Below are 21323 nucleotides of genomic sequence, written 5' to 3'. Positions count from 1 at the left end.
TATGCGGTGTAGGAACAAATCACAAATTTGTAAAGAAATTTTTCCTAGCCTTACAATCCTGAGCCCCTTAATCCAGCTTCCTTCCTCAACCACCCTGCTCAGTCCTGGGTCAAAATGTCAAAAGTGAAAGCTCTTCTGCTGGAAAGGGGGGAAGGGTGGGTGGCTGTTCGCTCCCACACCCTCGCCAACTGGATAACTGCTTGTTATCCAACTTTAAAGACTAACTCCAGCTCTTACTTACTTTACTTTGACGGCTGCTTTTCCGGTCCCATACAGCAGGGGAACCCTACTCTCTACAGGACCTCCACTGTTGTTTTATCTTGCTCGTTCCGAGTATTCAACATTTCATATCATGTATTTCTCATTTACTGTTAAATCGTCACTATCAAACAACTCACAGTATAAGAGTCTTCAGCTGGGGCTGAAGTAATCCCCCTAATTGAAGGACTCAGGTTTGTATGGCCAGGAAAAATAAAAGTTTTAAAAATTTGCGTTGTTGACACCATGCCCTACTAAAATTCACTGAAAATTCCTACAGACGTATCACAACTATTCATGGAATTTAAGCCTTTGACAGTATTACACGATTGTAGGTATTGTTTTTTTTAACAAAATAAGCATTTTTAAAATCATGTATGCATTTATCATTATTCACTGACAAACGTAATTCCCATTAAGCGCTCATTTATTTTCTCAATTCCAGATGTAATCAGAAGACCAAACTTATCAGCGCCATCTGTTGCCAACAATTCATACTGATGAGGGAAAAGGGTCATGGAAATCCCAGTGACTGTGTTATTCCCTTCATTGACTTTGATTATAGCATGGTGGGTATTGCTGTGTCAAAAGTTCAAATTCCTAATCTCAGTACTTCAGATTTAGTAAGACAGGATGGTATTGTGAGATAGAGTAATTACTAAATTATTATCATTACAATGTCTATGTAGTATATACCTTGGTCCTTATAATGTCCTAAAATTAATGTTTTAACTATTTTAACCCTTTTACCCCAGGCTATTTGGAAATTTCCAACCCTTAACCCCCAGGGGTTAATTTTTAACAAGCACATTTTGCAGTATATTTTTTTTCTAAATTGCTCTAACAGCCTTAATTTTTGTCATAGAGAGGTCAGGTTGGTGTCATTCTCTTGGAAAATGCCTGAAGTTTCTCAAAAAATTATCAAAAATATGCAAAAATATTTTTAAATAGCAGTTTTTTTGCAAGGACGTACCAGTACGTCCACGGGGGTAAAGGGATGAGTTTTGTGAATCGTACCAGTACGTCCTTTGGGGGTAAAAGGGCTAAGGTGAAGGGCTAGATTAACTTCAGATGGAAATGTTGATATAAATCTTCTGTCCTGATAGAAATTGAAAACTAATATAAAGAACTAAATAATGGGACCATAACATTGATGGGAAATGCCCTCTTTATCTGTGTTAATTACATATTGGCAGGACATTTATATTCAGGATCCTGATTTTGTTATTTTGCTGTTAAAATAATTTTATAGTATTTTCATTTATTTCAACTAAGTCATGTATTAATCTGTTTTTACAAAACTTGTTCCTTCAAAAATGCAAGCCTTCGTTCTTTACTGTGGATATAGATGTTAGCGCAAGCTGGCATATGGCTATAAAACTTTTAACGAGGTATCAAAACCGTTCTGGTTTTACTAGTGGTAGAGGGGTGAAGCACCCCACCCCCCACCCCGCTCGCTCATACCCAGTGCCTGTCACATCTTCATACCCAGGTTGTCATGAGATTTGTAGGAATCATCACTTTTGCTCCTGTAAAGCACCAAAGTAGTTATAACATTTCTCAGGAAAGTACAGTAAACCATTCAATGTGGTCATCACATTGAAAGGAGAAATGCGACATACTCTCTCAAAGCTTGCATCAAGTATAGTCAATTTCTTTTATTGAGGCAGATATGCACCGACTCGCAGCGGTGCTCTTTTAGCTCGGAAGAGTTTCCTGATCGCTGCTTGGTTGGACAAGATACCGTAATTCTAACCAATCAGCGATCAGGAAAATTTTCCGAGCTAAAAGGGCACCGCTGCGAGTCGGTGCAAATCTGCCTCGATAAAAGAAATTGACTATAGTTCTTATTCAATGCAGAATGAATCTACTGTGAGCAGATGGAACAATTTACAGGGTCAGAACCCTTATCCCTGGAAGTAAAACAGCACGTAGAGGTTTGGGTAGGTGCCAGCTTACATTTTAAGGAAAGCTGTTTGCAGCAGGTTGCAAACGAGCGATACTGGCATTTTCCTGAGCGGGAGCGAAGCGTAGGAACTTCCTCCCTACTAAGACAAGTGTCCTGGTAAATTTAGGATGGTTTGTATTTGTGTTGGAACAAATCACAAATTTTAAAAGTGATTTGTATTTTTCCCGACTTTGCAAACCCAAGCCCTTCAAAGTTACACTTCCTACCTAAACCACTCATTAAGTCCCAAGGTTTAAGGTCACAGTGGGAGCTCAGTGGATTGTCACTTTGAATGGCTTACCAACCACCTTCCTGCCTCTACCACAGTATCACCTCATTACAAGTTTTAATGCCCTCGCTGAAATCGTATTGTACTATTCCTATCAAAGGACATAAGTATCTAGTTAAGAAAAATACAAATTGATTAAAGAATATGATTTTTCCCACTTTCACCAAGGTATCATAAATCTTATTTTAGTGTTCCACTATCTTCCCCTCTTAGGTGTATAAAAGACATATCTTTTGACAGACATCTATGGTAGAAATCTGATTATATTTTGGAAACAATTGTTGCAGATTTCATTACCTTTTCATAAATTTCATAATTAAAAATTTCTATTATCAGAATCCATCTTCTAGAAATATTTTCATCTGTCAATTAGAGATTACTTGACGCTCAAGACACGTAACATGAGATGGTTTACAGAACTGTTCACATTATGTACCCAAATGCTACAGTTGGGTCTCTAAGCCCAGATTGTCTCTCTCGAGATGTTTCGGTTTATAAGTACATACATACATATACCAAGGCACTTCCCCCTATTTGGGGGGTAGCCGACATCAACAAGTAAAACAAAACAAAAAAGGGGACCTCTACTCTCTACGTTCCTCCCAGCCCAACAAGGGACTCAACCGAGTTCAGCTGGTACTGCTAGGGTGCCACAGCCCACCCTCCCACATTATCCACCACAGATGAAGCTTCATACTGCTGAGTCCCCTACTGCTGCTACCTCCGCGGTCATCTAAGGCATCGGAGGAAGCAGCAGGGCCTACCGGAACTGCGTCACAATCGCTCGCCATTCATTCCTATTTCTAGCACGCTCTCTCGCCTCTCTCACATCTATCCTCCTATCACCCAGAGCTTCCTTCACTCCATCCATCCACCCAAACCTTGGTTTATAAGTACAGCACCATTATCCAAAACTCGGCTTCATTCTTTATATTTTTGGCCAAATTTCTTTTAAAACTTAGCCTCCTTTGCATTTGCCCTGAGTGGAAAAATAAAAAAAAACACTGATTAAAAAATGCACTTTATTTCTACATGTATGATACAATCATTTTAATAAATAGTATACAAAAAGTTTGATGGGATGGGTCATATTACAAGATGAGTCCATAGCTATCATACGTAGATTTATGCTAAAATAAGTAACAAAACATACGAGTGCGCATACACCCCTCAACCATTCTCACTGTCTAGACCTGCATCATATTTGTAAGGATGAGTATTTTACTCACATGCGGTTATAAGATGTGAGATTTATAGAGAATATCAACAGTGGAGTGAACCTGTATCAAAGATATGTATGATGAAAGTACAAATTAAAAAAAAAAAAATGTTCGAAGGCAGAATGCTACGTAAAAACGTACTTCAAATCACTTCACATATCGCTACCCTCATTGCAAGAGGGTCGTAACTCCAAATTCCTGATTTTTCAGGAGACGCATTTGAAAGTTGCTAAGTCCTATGAATTTGATGTTCACTAAAAATCTTCTCAGTGCCATCTCTCGGCCGCTAATTCACCTAGATTTACGACTTTTACCAAAAGATGCAGAATCAATTCGGCAATCTTGTACACCCTATAACTCAAAACTAGCAAATTTGGAGTTGCGACCCTCTTGCAATGAGGTAGCGATATATTTCGGGTGATCTACCGATAAAGTAAACCACATTTTAAGAGTGCAACAGCTAGAATAATTTGTTTCAGTGTTTTATAATATCTGGAATACTGATATACAGATTGTATCAAAATGCAAAAGCTTTACAATGCCGGTCTTGCTGGAGATAGTTCTTATCTACCAGAGAGAAAGATAGAAAAAAAAAAGTTAAAAAAACTGCATCACAGTAACTTTTTTTTTTTTTTTTACACCTAATGACTTCGGTATTAAATGCAGAAGAAAAAAAAACTTTGTCTCATAATCAATCACACTTGGCTATGAAATTAAAAACTTGCACATACCCTTGTATAAAAAATGCAATAATGACTTGGTGATCTTTAAGATCGTACATTTTCCTTTGTCATAATATAAAAAATTACATTATTAAACTGCAACTAAATGTTCAAATATATATATACTATATACAGCAACCTGTGAAATTTATTATTGGCATTTTTTCTTTTCAATTATAACCTGTAATTGCAAAACATTACAACACAAATCTAGCATGAATTAGACAGTTTTCGTACAGACGAGATTTGAACAAAAACTCAAAAATTGCAACATCAACTTTTCCAAAAATCCTGGTTTCCTTTAGAAAAGTTGTTTGTGATCAAAGCTAAGTTTTATTCCATGCAATTTTCATGATAACCACCTCTGCACGAATGGTTTTAAAGGTTTTTAAAGGCCGCTCATGAATGACAGGGGCAAGGGACAATGACATTGCCCTATCGAGCCGGACAATGCCCTAGACTGACCATATACATGATCAGCGCTCAAGCCCTCTCTCCACCCAAGCTAGGGCCAGGCAAGGGCTGCTGATGACTCAGCAGATAGACCTATAGGTTCCCCCCAAACCCTCCATCCTTAGCTCACAAGAATGGCGAGTTTGCAGCAACCAAAGAAACTAACAAGTTTGAGCGGGACTCAAACCCCAGTCTGGCGTTCACCAGGCAGGGACGTTAAAACGTCGGCCACCACATAAATTTACTGTGCTTGCAAATAATTTGGTAACACAATAATATAGTTTCTATCAATATGTCACAAGGAAGCCTCTGATTAATTTTAATCTCGTTTGAAGCAATAAAAAAGCTATGTAATCCAGGACAATTATCAATAGATTAATTTTGCCTAATTTCAGAGCTTCAGGATTAGTCCACATTCTTTATAAAAGCTGATAATGTTCATTCGTAGAGAGTGGGCATCATCATAATTAACATACCGGCTTGGAAATTTACAGAGAAGAAATATTCACATGCATCGACTTTCTATCCTGATCAAACACTCTCTGAAATTGCTTATCTGTTACGGATGTGATTAATTAAATATTAATTTTCTATCAACTGTATATGTAAACCAGCATTATTGTATAGCATTCTCTGAATTACATTTTATAAATTGCTTTTCAATAAGTTTAATTTCACATAAAATAAGTCATTTATTTGTGTCCGTTGCAATTTTTCCTTGTCCAAACACTTCATCTGCTATTAAAAACACAAAATACCTCATGTTGCAATTCTCAAATGAAATTAAAGTTATCTCTATTAAGTAACAGTACAATCCCATTAAGTATGATTTGAATAAACGACTCGCTATTGCAGATGTATCAAATAACATAGTAAGCTGTTGTACCACACAAATGTAAACAAACAAAGCGTGAATTTGGTAAATCAAAAACTAAATAAATTGCAAGCAAACATACATTATACCCCAATATTTATTATGCACTGTCAACAAATATATTCTGATTTTTCTTTTTAAAGTCACTCCAGTATTTATTATGCAGTCGGCAAATATATTTGTTCTGATTTTTCTTTTTTATGCAGTCGGCAAATATGTTTGTTCTGATTTTTCTTTTTTATGCAGTCGGCAAATATATTTGTTCTGATTTTTCTTTTTTATGCAGTCGGCAAATATATTTGTTCTGATTTTTCTTTTTTATGCAGTCGGCAAATATATTTGTTCTGATTTTTCTTTTTTATGCAGTCGGCAAATATATTTGTTCTGATTTTACTTTTTTATGCAGTCGGCAAATATATTTGTTCTGATTTTTCTTTTTTATGTAGTCGGCAAATATATTTGTTCTGATTTTTCTTTTTTATGCAGTCGGCAAATATATTTGTTCTGATTTTTCTTTTTTGAAGACACACGGTTTGGATTTTTGGTACAGCAATTATATACACAATTGTAATTGTAGTCTAGTATTATTATCAGAATTTTAACCCGACCACTGAAGTAGTCGAATCAAACTGCTACGATGGGAATTTTTGGAGCCGTTACACAGAAATTTTTCTCATACGTGATTACTAATTTACCAGAAATAATTATTCTCCAAATATAAATCACAAAAGTTTCTCATTCTTTTCTTTTACTAATGAAGTTACATACTTGTGTTAACCCTTTCACCCTCAATGGACGTACCGGTACGTCCTTGCAAAAACCTGTTATTTACATGTTATTGCATATTTTTGATAACTTTATGAGAAACTTCAGGCATTTTCCAAAAGAATGAGACCAACCTGACCTCTCTATGACAAAAATTAAGGCTGTTAGAACAATTTAAAAAAGAGATATAGCAAAATGGGCTTGAAAGTTCAACATAGCTTGGGGGGTAAAAGGGTTAAATGTTCAATTCAATAACACATGGTTTGATTTGAGAAGAGAACAGTCGCAAAGAGAAAAGTTAAGTATTTTTGCTCTGCTGTTTGTGTAAGTTGGTGTTTAGGGCAAAATCAAATTTAGAAATTATTAATATACATGATTGAATTGGAATTATGAGTTTTGACTATATATTCAGGTAGGATTATATGCTATGTTCCATGCCTTTGGGGCCACTAACTCCATCAATTTTCTTGACTTTCAGTCATCACTTTCAGTCATCAAGGTACAATTAGTAAGACTTGACTTTAATAACGGCAGATTTCTCAAATGATAAATGCCAGTTATTACTTTACAGAAATATTTTATGAAAACTTTCTCAATTGGTAATTACAGCAATAGGTGAGACCATTTTAACAGCTTTCCCATCCCATTGGCTGCCTGTTTCATTTTGTGCACCTTCTTTACCTGTATGCATATCAATGCTCTTGATAAATAAATAATATGTCACAACTTGTCAGGCTGGGAGGAACGTAGCGAGGAGAGGTCCCCTTTTCTGTTAAATATGTTTGATGTCGGCTACCCCACAAAATTGGGGGAAGTGCCTTGGTGTATATGTGTATGTATGTAACAACTTTGCTGATGTTATACAGTATTCATTTATCAAGAGTAGTATTAGATATGTTTTCAGTTAACTAAAAGGTGCATACAATTAAACAGGTAGCCAATGGGATGGAGATGCTGTTTAAAATTGTTCCGTAAGAAAAGCTGTTGAGTCTTTGTGTACCTTTTACCATAAAAGTATTTAAAGAACTCGAAGAAAAAAATTGAAAAAGCTGTAGTGAACGACACCTCGTAGTAACAGGGGATTTTGAGGAGGGAGAAGTCTAATTGGAAAGGGACCTCTGGTAGTGGTATCACTCGCCCCAGTTTTAATACCGACACCCTTTAGGGGTGAGCGAGCCTGATATATTCCTAGCATTCCATGCAACTTTTTTCTCTGGTATATTTAGCAGTATTTATACCTTTGAAATGGTGCTTTAAGGAGCATTTCACTGGGCGGCACAGGTCCCTCGCCCAGAGATAGATTTTTCCTTCGTCAAAATCCCTTTTTAATTCCCATGAATTTATGTAATTCCTACAAAAATGCATATTCTAAAGTCAAATTATCTGCGTTTGTTCTAATACCCGGCATAAATTTCAGATTCACAGCTGGCAGGATGAATTTAGTACACGTCACAGAAAGACGAGGAGACCTTTGGTAACTCGACAAAGTAACAGGTAATATCTCGAGAATATTTTATAGACCCTGGAAGGTATATGTGTATAGCCAACAAGAAGCTAATGGTAATGCTAAAGTTGCTAAACATGTGACAAAAATCACGGTAAAGTAAATTGTTATTGTGTAGTTCATGCATATTGCTGTGAAAAAAACTTTTTTGCAAACAGTATTAAGAATTTGTTACATCATATTCATTCAATAAATCGAGAAGTAGCCAAATGTTTCACTTAGCTTTCTATGATGTGTACCAAAATTCACGTTGCCAACTATACTCAATTTTTTTTAATGAGGCGCATTTGCACAGACTCGCAGCGGTGCCCTTTTAGCTCGGAAAAGTTTCATGCTATCTGATTGGTTAGAATTATCTTGTCCAACCAATCATCGATCAGGAAACTTTTCCGAGCTAAAAGCGCACCCCTGCGAATCGGTGTAAATCTGCCACACTGAAAAGAATTGACTATAGAACTCTTGTTCACCAAACTAACCAACCTTCCGTTATATATAATGGGATATATCTTTCTGCAAAGCTGGAAGGTAGCCAATTAAACTTTATGGTCCGAGTTGGCAACCCGTACCAGCCACCTTTAGTCAATTCTTTTTAGTGAGGCAGATTTGCACCGACTCGCAGGGGTACCCTTTTAGCTCGGAAAAGTTTCCTGATCGCTAATTGGTTGGGCGAGGTAATTTTAACCAATCAGATGGCAGGAAATTTTTCCGAGCTTGAAGGGCACCGCTGCAAGTCAGAGCAAATCTGCCTCGTTAAGAAAAATTGAGTATAATTTACTTGATCAAGCATATAATCGTACAGTATTTCATGATCATTTATTTGCATTAAAATTTTTATACAAGTGTACATTCTCTCCACTTTTCTTGCATAGATTTATAACTGTATGAGAAAAATTCAGAGCAGCAAATTAAAAGTTTTTAGTATCCGTGTAAAGTTATAGCCCTCGAATAAAATATCAAATTAGATGCCTCCTGCTCTTTAATCAACTGCCTTTTTTAAAGTACCAAAACCACCAAGCAGTGTTGCCTTATCACGGAGATAACATTATGTGTATTCGGTAGAATGTACCTTATTTCAGGAAAGGTCACATCATATATTATGACACGTGCAGCTTTGCTATCCAGCAAACAGTGTTTTTCAATTACTTAACATTTGTACTGTAAGCATTGGTTTCCTACTTAAGAGAACAAAATTTTAACATACTGTTAAATAGTTTAAAAGTTGCTAATCTTTCTATTGAAATTACAGTCTTCTCTATAATTGGAGTGCATTACATCCTGCGAAAAAATCATATATCCCATTTTACTGTCAAGAACTGAGCACTTCAGGTACACTTATCAAGTACAGAACAGAGTTATTATTGATCCTCACTCAAATGCGGTAACGAGAACTTAAAAACAATGAGTTCAGTGTTTTGTAGGGTTCTTGACATCGGTGATATTAACCCTTTTACCCCCAATGGACGTACTGGTACGTTTCACAAAACTCATCCCTTTACCCCCATGGACGTACCGGTACGTCCTTGCAAAAAAATGCTATAAACATTTTTTATTTTATATTTTTGATAATTTTTTGAGAAAACTCAGGCATTTTCCAAGAGAATGAGACCAACCTGACCTCTCTATGACAAAAATTAAGGCTGTTAGAGCAATTTAAAAAAAATATACTGCAAAATGTGCTGGGGAAAAAATAACCCCTTGGGGGTTGAGGGTTGGAAATTTCCAAAGAGCCTGGGGGTTAAGGGGTGGAAATTTCCAAAGAGCCTGGGGGTAAAAGGGTTAATTACCTAGCTAAAATAAATGCCACTAGAATTTTTACAAACTAAAAAATACAGCAAAAAAAAAAAAGATCACTGTACAGTATTGTGAAATATAAATTTATTGCATTAACAGAAGTTTTATGGCTTCGATTGAATGCAAGCACCATCTGGGATACATATGGAATTGCTTAAAAAGGAATAAGTACAACAAAGGCAAGTGTCCATAATTCTACATAAATGATACATATTATGAATGTTAAAATGCATCTACAGTATGTGTAGTAATGTGTGTGAATGTTCCCCCTCCAAAGGAAGGAGCAGACACACCACGGGTGGAGTGAATGGTCCCCTCCAAAGGAAGGAACGGACACACCACGGGTGGAGTGAATGTTCCCCTCCAAAGGAAGGAACGGACACACCACGGGTGGAGTGAATGTTCCCCTCCAAAGGAAGGAACAGACACACCACGGGTGGAGTGAATGTTCCCCTCCAAAAGGAAGGAACGGACACACCACGGGTGGAGTGAATGGTCCCCTCCAAAGGAAGGAACAGACACACCACGGGTGGAGTGAATGTTCCCCTCCAAAGGAAGGAACAGACACACCACGGGTGGAGTGAATGTTCCCCTCCAAAGGAAGGAACAGACACACCACGGGTGGAGTGAATGTTCCCCTCCAAAGGAAGGAACAGACACACCACGGGTGGAGTGAATGTTCCCCTCCAAAGGAAGGAACAGACACACCACGGGTGGAGTGAATGTTCCCCTCCAAAGGAAGGAACAGACACACCACGGGTGGAGTGAATGTTCCCCTCCAAAGGAAGGAACAGACACACCACGGGTGGAGTGAATGTTCCCCTCCAAAGGAAGGAACAGACACACCACGGGTGGAGTGAATGTTCCCCTCCAAAGGAAGGAACGGACACACCACGGGTGGACTAGGGACCAGTGCTGTTACATCCAGCACTAATGTCTTCATTTAAAAACTGCAACTGTGGTTAATAAGGGCTAATACTGTTAAATAAAAAGAATTATCTTTGGTTTATATAAAATACAGTCTCTTAATATCAATATTCCACCTTGGTATCATAACTGCATAACACATGACAACTCCTATCTAATACAAAGAGATAAAAAGATGTTTTGACACATCAACCAATATAAAAAAACAGTATCAAGATCCGTAAGCTAATTCTAAATAAGATTTTCCAGTTCTACGTTTATCACAGCATCACTTGCTATGTATGGGCGGTAAGACCTGTCATTCCTTTATAAAAGGATTATTGTTTATATTATAATATATAAATTTGTTTAACGATTTATATATAACACCAACAACATCTCTGCATTACTTCAATACTTCCTCTTTGATAACAGTACTTGTTTTGATATTAACACCGAAGTAAATAAAAAAGCAAGAAAAACACCAATATCCCACTTCAGACAACAAAATATACCACTTATTTTCAAACTTGAGAAACTTAAAAAAAAACTTTTACTTTGGTTTTGGTGCTACAACCGGTTTCACTTCTTGGCTTTTTCTAGAGGGCGCCTTCGATAGCGGTTTTGCTTCCTGGCCCTCCGTTTCCTTTTTCTCAAACTTTTGTTGTAACGATGCTACATGAGAATTACTGATACGTCCCGCTCTACCCACTCCAGGGCCAGATGGTTTATTTGAAGTTGTAGCACCTGCAGGTTTACTGCTAGCGACTGTTGAAGATTTCAAAGGTGCCTTTTTCACTGATGGCTTTTCTGATGCTTGATTTGTTACTTTAGACCCCTGCTTTTCTGTGGCTTTAGGGCCTACTTTTTCAGAGGTCTTACTTGCAGGTTTTTCTGATTTGTTAGTAGTTTTTGTATCTGTTTTGCTATTTGCAATACTCAATGGCTTTTTATTTCCTCCAGGTTGTGGCGTTGTACTTCGACTCTTATCACCTCGGCCGCTACCGGTTGTTGCAGTATTTCTAGAAGGGGTACTTCCACGCACTGGTGTACTACCACGCGTAGGTGATAAAACTCTTCCAGGCTTGCTACCTGGTGAAGTGACTTTTGACCCGGGAGATGTACCTCTACCCCTGGCAGTATTTTGCCCAGAGGTTGGTGAAGTCACTTCTGTGTCTTTAACAGCAGCTGCGTCCTTACTAACAGTCCCAGAGTCTTTCTTCGATACGGCGGTCTTCTTGCTGGAACTATCTGCTTCTGAGGTTGTTGAACTAACCACCTTATCAGGGGGAAATACCACTTTATCTGGAGGAAACACAGGCCTACTGATCGGCTGGGACGCAGGAATTCCACTTGGGGTTGTAGAAGTTGATTTAAGCGAAGCAGCTGATGTTGTTGTATTACTTGAGGTGGGTGGTATAGTACCTAAGGTTGTTGTGGCAGTGCTAGATGGGGCAGTTATACTTGGCCCTGTCTCTTTTGTATTTGTAGAAAGGAAACTTGATTTTAGAGAACTAATTCTCTGACTGTGATCATTGTTATTTACATTGCCTATGATTTTGGAATTGGCTGGTTTGCCAACATCTGGTTTACTTGACGCTATTGATTTCTGTCCTGCTGATGCTTCCGTACTTTTTGCTGACGTCAACGAAGTGTTATTTGAAGATGCTGCGCTAGGTGCTGACGTAACAATGGGAGTTGAAATGCCAGTTGCTTGTATGGATGTGGGTGAAGAAGTGCTAGGCACTGCTGTCACTGGTGTCTTGGACTTTCCAAGGTAAGAAAATACTCCTCTCGGGACAAAACCAGTCGATGACGTCTTGGCTTTACTGGTGTTGCCCGTGGTTACATTTTTAGAGGTCGTATCTTCTGACGTGCTAGGAATGTTTGTTGGTGAAACCGTCGCTGATGAAGGTGATGGTTTTGAGGCACTAGAATTGTTTTCAGACCTAAGTGGGTGTGATGTGCTTTTAGCTGATGATTTGCCACCTGCTAAATCAGACGATTCTGAGATCTTGGCATTCTCCGTAACAGAACTTTTATTACCTTTCTTCTTATTTTTTGACAGTGAACCAACATAATCTGCATCACGAGTGGAAAGCTCGGTGACGATCTCTGAAAGCAATCCACCGTCCTCTGAGCTACCACAACTTGTTCTGTTACTATCATGAAAATCTGGGGTGGGAGAAGTGACAGATGAAGAAGTATTACTCGTTAAAGGAGATTCTTCAGATTTCTTTACTACTACGCTATCGAGCATTTCTCCATCAGGAGGAGATTCTATTAGATTTGTATATATAGGTTCACTGAGTACTTCATCTGATGTAGTCTTATCTTTAGTGGATTTCTTCTTTGGTTTGTTATACAGAAAGGAAAATATTGATTTTTTTTCTTTCTTGCTATCGGGCATATCTTGAGCGGTGTAAGTTACTTCTTCCAATCTAGGTTCTTTCTCTGGCGAGTTCTCATCAATGGTGGCGTATATATTCTCAGGAGACAAGTCTTCATCTATATGTGCTAAAGTTGGAGAGCCTTGAACATTAAGACAATCGTCATAAAATGAGTCGGAATCGGGTGTTCCAGGAATTGTAGGTAAGGGGGGTCTTGGTGGTGGCTCAGATGGCCTAGTTGGGGGTAAGCTTTTTGGTCGAGGAGCCCGCATAGAACCAAATTTAGGAATATTGGGTCGGATAGTAACTGGTGTTTCCCGCATGCTTCCTATACGTTGGAGTTCCATGTCTTTTTCATTAACTGGTGGAGTCCAAGTGACTCTAATATTTGACCTAATATCACCTGAATTTGAATTTGAATTTGAATTTTTCACCTTGTCTTCAGGAACAGATGGAGCCCAAGAAACTTTGTTAGGTTTGCTAGTTTCCTCCTGAGAGGCTTTAACCTGACTCGGCTTAAGGTTACTTGGCATGGGAGGATCGGGAGCTGACCTTACTGGAACTAAATTGGCTGGCAGTTCTGTGGCGTGTAGCTGCATCGGCGCGGAAATCTCTAGCTGCATTAGACTTTCACGTTTGATTTTGTTTGCTTTCCTGGGCAAGGTATTAGAACGACAAGCTTCGAGGTCTTCGTTTTCATTCCCTTGTTTATCTTTCTTAATTAGGAAAGAAGCAATCCTAGCAACTTTGGATTGCTTGTCCACTTCGTGTGATTTGTTTTCGTGATCTTGTGATTCAATTTGTTGGTTCGCTTGAGCAACTAAAGTAGCAGCATCAGGTACGGAGAGGGGCCGGGCGGCCAAAGATGGAGCGCGACGGCTGGGTGTAATTACCGTCACGGATGGCAAGTTGCTGGCGTCGGAGGACGTGGGCTCTCCTTTCGCACTCGGGGGAAGCGGAGCAGCCCTGCTTGGTAGTGCAGACTTAGAATTTGAAACATGGCTTGCTATGGCGGGGTTGGTAGAACCTTGTAAACTGGGACCGCTAATGGTCATTTTCAAACCTGACCCAACAGATGGAGTGGTGCTAGTCCCTCTGGCCTGAACTTGTTGATTGGACTTACCACGCCAGCTAGCTGCTAGAGCATTATTTGAATTATTACTGCTACTATTTGTAAGAGTGACTTGAGCAGAAGAATTAATAGTTGTTACAGGAGGTGGTGGAATAGGAGGAGGGACATCGCCGTTAGTTTTTGAGCCAGGTAGAGATTTCTCCTTTAGGGGAGACAACGTAAAACCTTCGTGTTTACCGAAAAACCCTAAAATCGGAGCGGGTTTACCAGGTACGCCAGCACCATCAACCGATTTTGCGTGACCATTAAGCAAAGGACTGTTGCTTTTAGAACCTTGGGACGACGGTGGCGTCGGAGACCGAGGGCTCGTTATTCCAGCACCATTATTTACAACTTGTCGACTACCTTCAGCCACCTCTATACACAATGAACCAGGAGGGCGATGGCTTCTCTTGTTGGGATCCACTCTGGGTAACCTGCAAAATACATAAATGTTAATTTTAATTGAAACAACCAAGAAAATTACGACGATACAAAATTTTGACGTTACTTGAGTAAATAAACTAGTTTGATAAACTATATACGATACCACATTCTATAACACTTCATTTACGTAAGGCAAAATTAAATATATTCAGGTTTTCCATGAGGCTATTAATTAATAAAGTAGTGAATTATTGAACATAATAATTATCTCCAAATAACTGTAATTGTTTCAAAGAAATACAATATACTATAAATACTGTTTAAAATATTTATTTTAGAAAATCTACATGTTATCTGATAATTTATTTACAAGACAGTAAAAATCTTGTAAAATACTTTTAAATTTATTTCTCGTAAGATACTTTTTAATTTATTTTTAGCCATAGCAATTAATAATAACAATATTTAAATCATTAGAGTTTGTTTAACTTATCAGTCTAGTTCTGATATTACATGTGTTTTCCTTATAAGAGAAAATAAATATTTAAAAAGAAAATTTCAAGTACAGTATTGAAAGCAAAGATCTTAAAGACAAATTATCTGAAAATTCATACTTTTAATAATATTGACTGATTAAATCCTTTTGAGAAAGACAAATAACTAAAAAAAATACAAACTTCCTTCACCCAGATCAGTAAAATCAAAACTTTAAAGAGAATGATTCGCTGATATAAAATTGATTCTAACCCCCCCCCCCTTTAATTATTCTGACAGACCTTGTACAATACTTTGTAGTAACCTGAAAGTTTATTTGAATATGTAAATACTTGTATTTTGTACATAGGCATTGATCTGGTTATTATGAACTCTTAGAATTTTGTAATAAAAACCTAGTCCATTTGTTGTTTCATTAATAAAAACTGCAAGTCCATTTGTTGTTTCATTAATTTGAGTGTATGTTAGACAACAAGCATGGTCAACAGCATCAGGATAGACAGGGGATGCAAACACAATGACCAGACATCACGGACTGATAAAACATATGGAAAGACAAAGTCTAAAGGTACCACATCCTGTTCGAGGACCTGACGTTCATTGTGCCACCCATTTCTCCCCAGCTACACTGCTATTATTTACCTTTTCCTTCTAATCTGTTCCTACCTGCCAAACCATAGTCAATTTCTTTTAACCCTTTCACCCCAAAGGACGTACTGGTACGTTTCACAAAACGCATCCCTTTACCCCCATGGACGTACCGGTACGTCCTTGCAAAAAACTGCTTTTTTTTTTTTTTTGCATATTTTTTTTTAATTTTTTGAGAAACTTCAGGCATTTTCCAAGAGAATGAGACCAACCTGACCTCTCTATGATGAAAATTTAGCTGTTAGAGCAATTTAAAAAATATACTGCAAAATGTGCTTGAAAAAAAATAACCCGTGGGTTAAGGGTTGGAAATTTCCAAATAGCCTGGGGGTAAAAGGGTTAATGAGGGGCATTTGCACCGACTCGCAGCGGTGCCCCTTTAGCTCGGGAAAAGTTTCCTGATCGCTGATTGGTTAGAATTATCTTGTTCAACCAATCAGCGATCAGAAAACTTTTCCGAGCTAAAAGGGCACCGCTGTGAGTCGGTGCAAATCTGTCTCGCTAAAAAAAATTGACTATAGTTAACCTTTACTTTGTTCCAACTATTTACACTTCATTGGGAACCAAATCTTTTTGGGGAACCTATGTTAGTAAGTACAATATACCACTGCATTGGTATTTTATTTTTAATTACTTTAGCTAAACCAGTCACTAGCTATAGAATCATAAAAGTAGCCTAAAGGATTTTTATTCAAATGATGGGCAATAATAGGAAAAGTAAAAGTTGTAACTCAGATGAAAAACGATAAAAGAAAATATATAAGGTAAAAATTAAGGCATTTGAGATCTAGAGGGACACATAAAATACTGTACTGGGAGGTTTCCAAGTTGTAATGTCGGGACATTTGTCCATTACATCTGTATTCAATGTTGTTCATAATGTTTTTGATGAAAGATCTAACTACTGATGTGTAAAATATTTTTTATGTAACATCACACCAATCACAACAACAAAAGTGGAAGGCGTGAAGACTTATCACTGAGCCAAAAAGGCAAGACTAGTAATCAACATCATCATATGGCACCACTGTTCTACCCATTTGAGTCCTGTATTGTTTCCTGTTCTCGGATCCATGTCCAAACAGGTGGGCCCTAGTAGGCAGCTACAAAAGATGCCATTCTCATTGTTTGCATTAGCTTCCTGCAGGGTTATTCAGCACCTATTGTGTAAACCGCATCTCTGGAGGTTATCCCCTGTCCTACCAGTTTTTGTTCTTCCTCTATTCAAGGTGATCCATTTCCTCCTGGTAAGGGGGAATCTACAACACAGGTCTTTAGCGCTGAATGGCCTTTGATGCCCCAGTGCTTGGCTTAATGCCTAAATCCTATATTCAATTCAATTCAATCCACAGCACAGGTCTTCACCAGGGTTAGGGAGCGCATTATTAGTGGTCTGACTGTCTCTCACTCTCCATTTATGCAGTCTATATTTTGATAGTTCCTAGGTCTCTAGTTCTTTCACGGTCATGCAGCTCTTCCGTGATTTCATACATTGTCTTATTTTGCGATGGTTGTAGAGTGGGTGCCTGGGGTCATTTTCTTGTTTGGTCTGTTCCTTTCTAGCTATGGCATCTTGATGGGTGTCAGGTGGTGCGATGATGGCTAGTCTATATAAATCTGGTATGGATGTTGCTCTTAATGTACCAGTGATTAGTTGGCAGGCTTTATTAAGCTCGGTATCTACTCTTTTGGTGTGGCTTGATCTATCCCACACATAACTACAATATTCTGCAGTGGAGTAACTCGGTGCTAAGGCTGTTTGTTATAAAGTACTAATACTGAATACTAACAGTATTCAAGAGAAATCATGAAATGGCTTATTTGATCAATGCCACTAAACCTGTCATAAAGGTTTTAAGAGCTCTGTGACTAATTCCCTTGGGTTACAGAAAAAAAATTAATACCTAATGTCAACAGTAATCATGCATGAAAATACTACCAAAAAACCTTTAAAAGTCCACATGCCTTATAAAGACTCTTTCCCACCAGTAAGTACATTTGCTGTAATCCTGTTGTCTAACAAGCTGGGAAATGGAAAAAAAAATAACTGATAACATAGAATACTTAAGAAACTAAAGTGTACCAAATTGCAATGGCAAGGAATATTTGCCCTAAGTCAACTGGAACAAGCATGAAGTCAGTGTTGTACCAGGACTGCTGGCATCACACTTACAAGCTAGAACTAGCTCTCTCTTGGAGTTTGCAGTTGAGCAAATTTGTCGTGACCTGATACAAAATCCTTGTCGATGGCATTTTCTTCTCAAATATACAAAAAGGAGCTGAATATTCTTTGTAGTATCTTGCCATTACCAGCCCTCTAAACTGTCCAATTTCAAAAGCAAGTTATACAACAAAGAGCAGGTGGTACATCCCAGGGAGGCCATCGACCTCACAAGCTCCTGTGTTGAAAACTCCCTAGGAAATTCTAGGTCTAGAATCTAAAATCTAAAAAGTAATATACAGATTAGGGAGGTTTCTTAAGTAACGTTGAAACGTGGATAAACGAACATCAAGACAATTTTTCCTTCGACTACTATATCTTTGACAAAGATTGCAAACTAATAAAACCAGTTAGCCACTCTGGATCTCAACTCAGATGAAGCTAAGAGATCAAAGTCAACCTCATATAGTTCTGGAAGTTTTCTATCCCAAAGGTTGTGGTTTAGTCGGTGGGATATTGTTATTCTACCAGAATCAATGGGAATAGCACTTCTTTATCCTCATCACTATGAGCATTCAGTGATATCAACACACAAGGATTATTTACTATTAATATTACTACTAGCCAAGGTACAACTCTAGATGGAAAAGCAGGGTAATATAAGCCGAAAGGCTCCAGCTGGCAAAATAGCCCAGTGAGGAAAGGAAATAAGAAAAGATAGAATGGTATGCCTGAGTGTACCCTCAAGCGAGAGAACTCTAACAAAAATAGCCCAGTGAGGAAAGGAAATAAGAAAAGATAGAATGGTGTGCCTGAGTGTACCCTCAAGCGAGAGAACTCTAACAAAAATAGCCCAGTGAGGAAAGGAAATAAGAAAAGATAGAATGGTATGCCTGAGTGTACCCTCAAGCGAGAGAACTCTAACAAAAATAGCCCAGTGAGGAAAGGAAATAAGAAAAGATAGAATGGTGTGCCTGAGTGTACCCTCAAGCGAGAGAACTCTAACAAAAATAGCCCAGTGAGGAAAGGAAATAAATAAAGATAGAATGGTGTGCCTGAGTGTACTCTCAAGCGAGAGAACTCTAACCCAAGACAGTGCAAGACTGGTACAGAGGCTATGACACTACCCAAGTCCTTTTGTTCATTTGGTGCTAAGGAGTTCTTAGAGGAGATTTCCTAGGCAGAATTGCAAGGATATCAAGTGCCTTCTGTTGACCACATGTTAAGTCAGATATGTTTAACCCAATACTGTACTTTATAGCACATATTGCCCAATTTCATGTACTAAAACATTCACTATTTTTTAATGCATAACATCGAATTTACTCTCCAAGCCTTTAAGTGGGATGCTGCCTAATGTTGCCTCGTATCATGAAATTACTAATTAGATGAAAGCAATTCTACTCGTACCCGGATACAAAAATTTAACTCACCGCACAGTAGTTTGTTACCCAGTGCATTATTTAAAATTTTGTATTTCCATAATTTTTGGGGTTAAATCTGAACTCTACTGATAATTTATAAAGCAAAAGCAATACAAATGCTATTTATATAGAGGCAACCTTGACCTGAAAAAGATTAACAAACTTTTTGCAGCTGTTTCACAGTATTAGTATTGCCTTTAGAAGACAGCTTAAGCCTATCAGTTTCTTAAGACATCAAAGTTATTACTTGTATGTAAAGTGTAAAAGATACTGATCAATCTAAAAAAATACTGTATATTTCCAGAGAAAGATTACTGAACCAAGGTTCAAGATCAAATAAATACGCTCATATTATCTGCTTGCAAGTAGGTATTAACCCTTTTACCCCCAAAGGACGTACTGGTACGTTTCACAAAACCCATCCCTTTACCCCCATGGACGTACTGGTACGTCCTTGCAAAAAAATGCTATATTTTTTTTTTTCATATTTTTGATAATTTTTTGAAAAATTCAGGCATTTTCCAAGAGAATGAGACCAACCTGACCTCTCTATGACAAAAATTAAGGCCGTTAGAGCAATTTAAAAAAAAAATATACTGTAAAATGTGCTGGGAAAAAATAACCCCCTGGAGGTTAAGGGTTGGAAATTTCCAAAGAGCCTGGGGGTAAAAGGGTTAACATGTAAGTACATAAGTGGCACATGTTTTCCTTATTCATCGATCACTCAAATTGTATAAAATAAAAATCTACATTAAAACCAAGGGGTATATATTATGCATTTAATTCTTTTAGTGTGCAAGGCAGGTGAATGTTACAAATAAGCTATTCACTAAGGAAATATATAACCAAAAAATTAGTCCACACCAATAACACTACATTCTTGAAACCACTATTCTTTTAGAAATGTTATTCTTAATGTTACATTAATATAATGTGCTGTTACTCGTCCCACGGTCAAATTAGTGCAATGTGCATTTACTTAAGATATCTGCTGTGTCTTTTGTGCAAATTTAGTGGCCTTGGGTACAAAGCATTCTACAAGATATAACTACTGGAAGATTTATATTTGATGAAAGAGGACCTTAAAAACCTTGCAATAAATTTACCGTATATATTCAAGTATCGTGACTCGAAGAACGAACTTTGAAGCTGATTGTAAGGGGTCGTATCATACACGTGATATAGAATTAGCATATATACTGCTTGGCTAGACTACACTTTTAACCCTTTTACCCCCAGGCTCTTTGGAAATTTCCAACCCTTAACCCCCAAGGGGTTATTTTTTCCCCAGCACATTTTGCAGTATATTTTTTTTAAATTGCTCTAACAGCCTTAATTTTTGTCATAGAGAGGTCAGGTTGGTCTCATTCTCTTGGAAAATGCCTGAATTTTTTCAAAAAGTTATCAAACATATGAAAAAAGAAAATTTTATAGCATTTTATTGCAAGGACGTACCGGTACGTCCATGGGGGTAAAGGGATGAGTTTTGTGAAACGTACCAGTACGTCCTTTGGGGGTAAAAGGGTTAACTGAACTATATGTCCATTTACTGTGGTGAAAAATAATTGCTGTATTAAAAATAAACATGATTTTGATAACTGGAGTTTTACTTTTTTTTCCAATAATAATGCAAATAGTTTTCATAGTATTGTATTAACCCTTTTACCCCCAATGGACGTACTGGTACGTTTCACAAAACTCATCCCTTTACCCCCATAGGCGTACTGGTATGTCCTTGCAAGTCCTTGCAAAAAACTGCTATTTACTTTTTTTTTTTTTTGCATATTTTTTATAACTTTGAGAAACTGCAGGCATTTTCCAAAAGAATGAGACCAACCTGACCTCTATGATGAAAATTAAGGCTGTTAGAGCAATTTAGAAAATATATATTGCAAAATGTGCTTTAAAAAAAATGCCTGGGGGTTAAGGGTTGGAAAGTTCCAAGAAGCCTGGGGGTAAAAGGGGTTAAACAATAAA

General features: G+C 37.7%; 1 protein-coding gene across 1 annotated transcript in view; it reads right to left on the bottom strand.

Annotated features, from left to right (window-relative positions):
• Nucleotides 1-5718: 5718 nt before the first annotated feature.
• LOC137630298 (uncharacterized) overlaps nt 5719-21323 on the bottom strand; it is a 79006-nt gene continuing 63401 nt past the window's right edge. Inside the window, exon 16 of the mRNA XM_068361742.1 lies at nt 5719-14668. Within this exon, the coding sequence (XP_068217843.1) occupies nt 11284-14668 (3385 nt within the window). The 3' untranslated portion in view covers nt 5719-11283. The remainder of the gene's footprint in view (nt 14669-21323) is intronic.

The sequence above is a fragment of the Palaemon carinicauda genome, chromosome 38 (genome assembly GCF_036898095.1).
Source record: "Palaemon carinicauda isolate YSFRI2023 chromosome 38, ASM3689809v2, whole genome shotgun sequence".
In the NCBI taxonomy this organism is placed as follows: domain Eukaryota; kingdom Metazoa; phylum Arthropoda; class Malacostraca; order Decapoda; family Palaemonidae; genus Palaemon; species Palaemon carinicauda.
The sequence above is the reverse complement of the archived record's forward strand: the minus strand, read 5'-3'. Positions and strand labels throughout refer to the sequence as shown.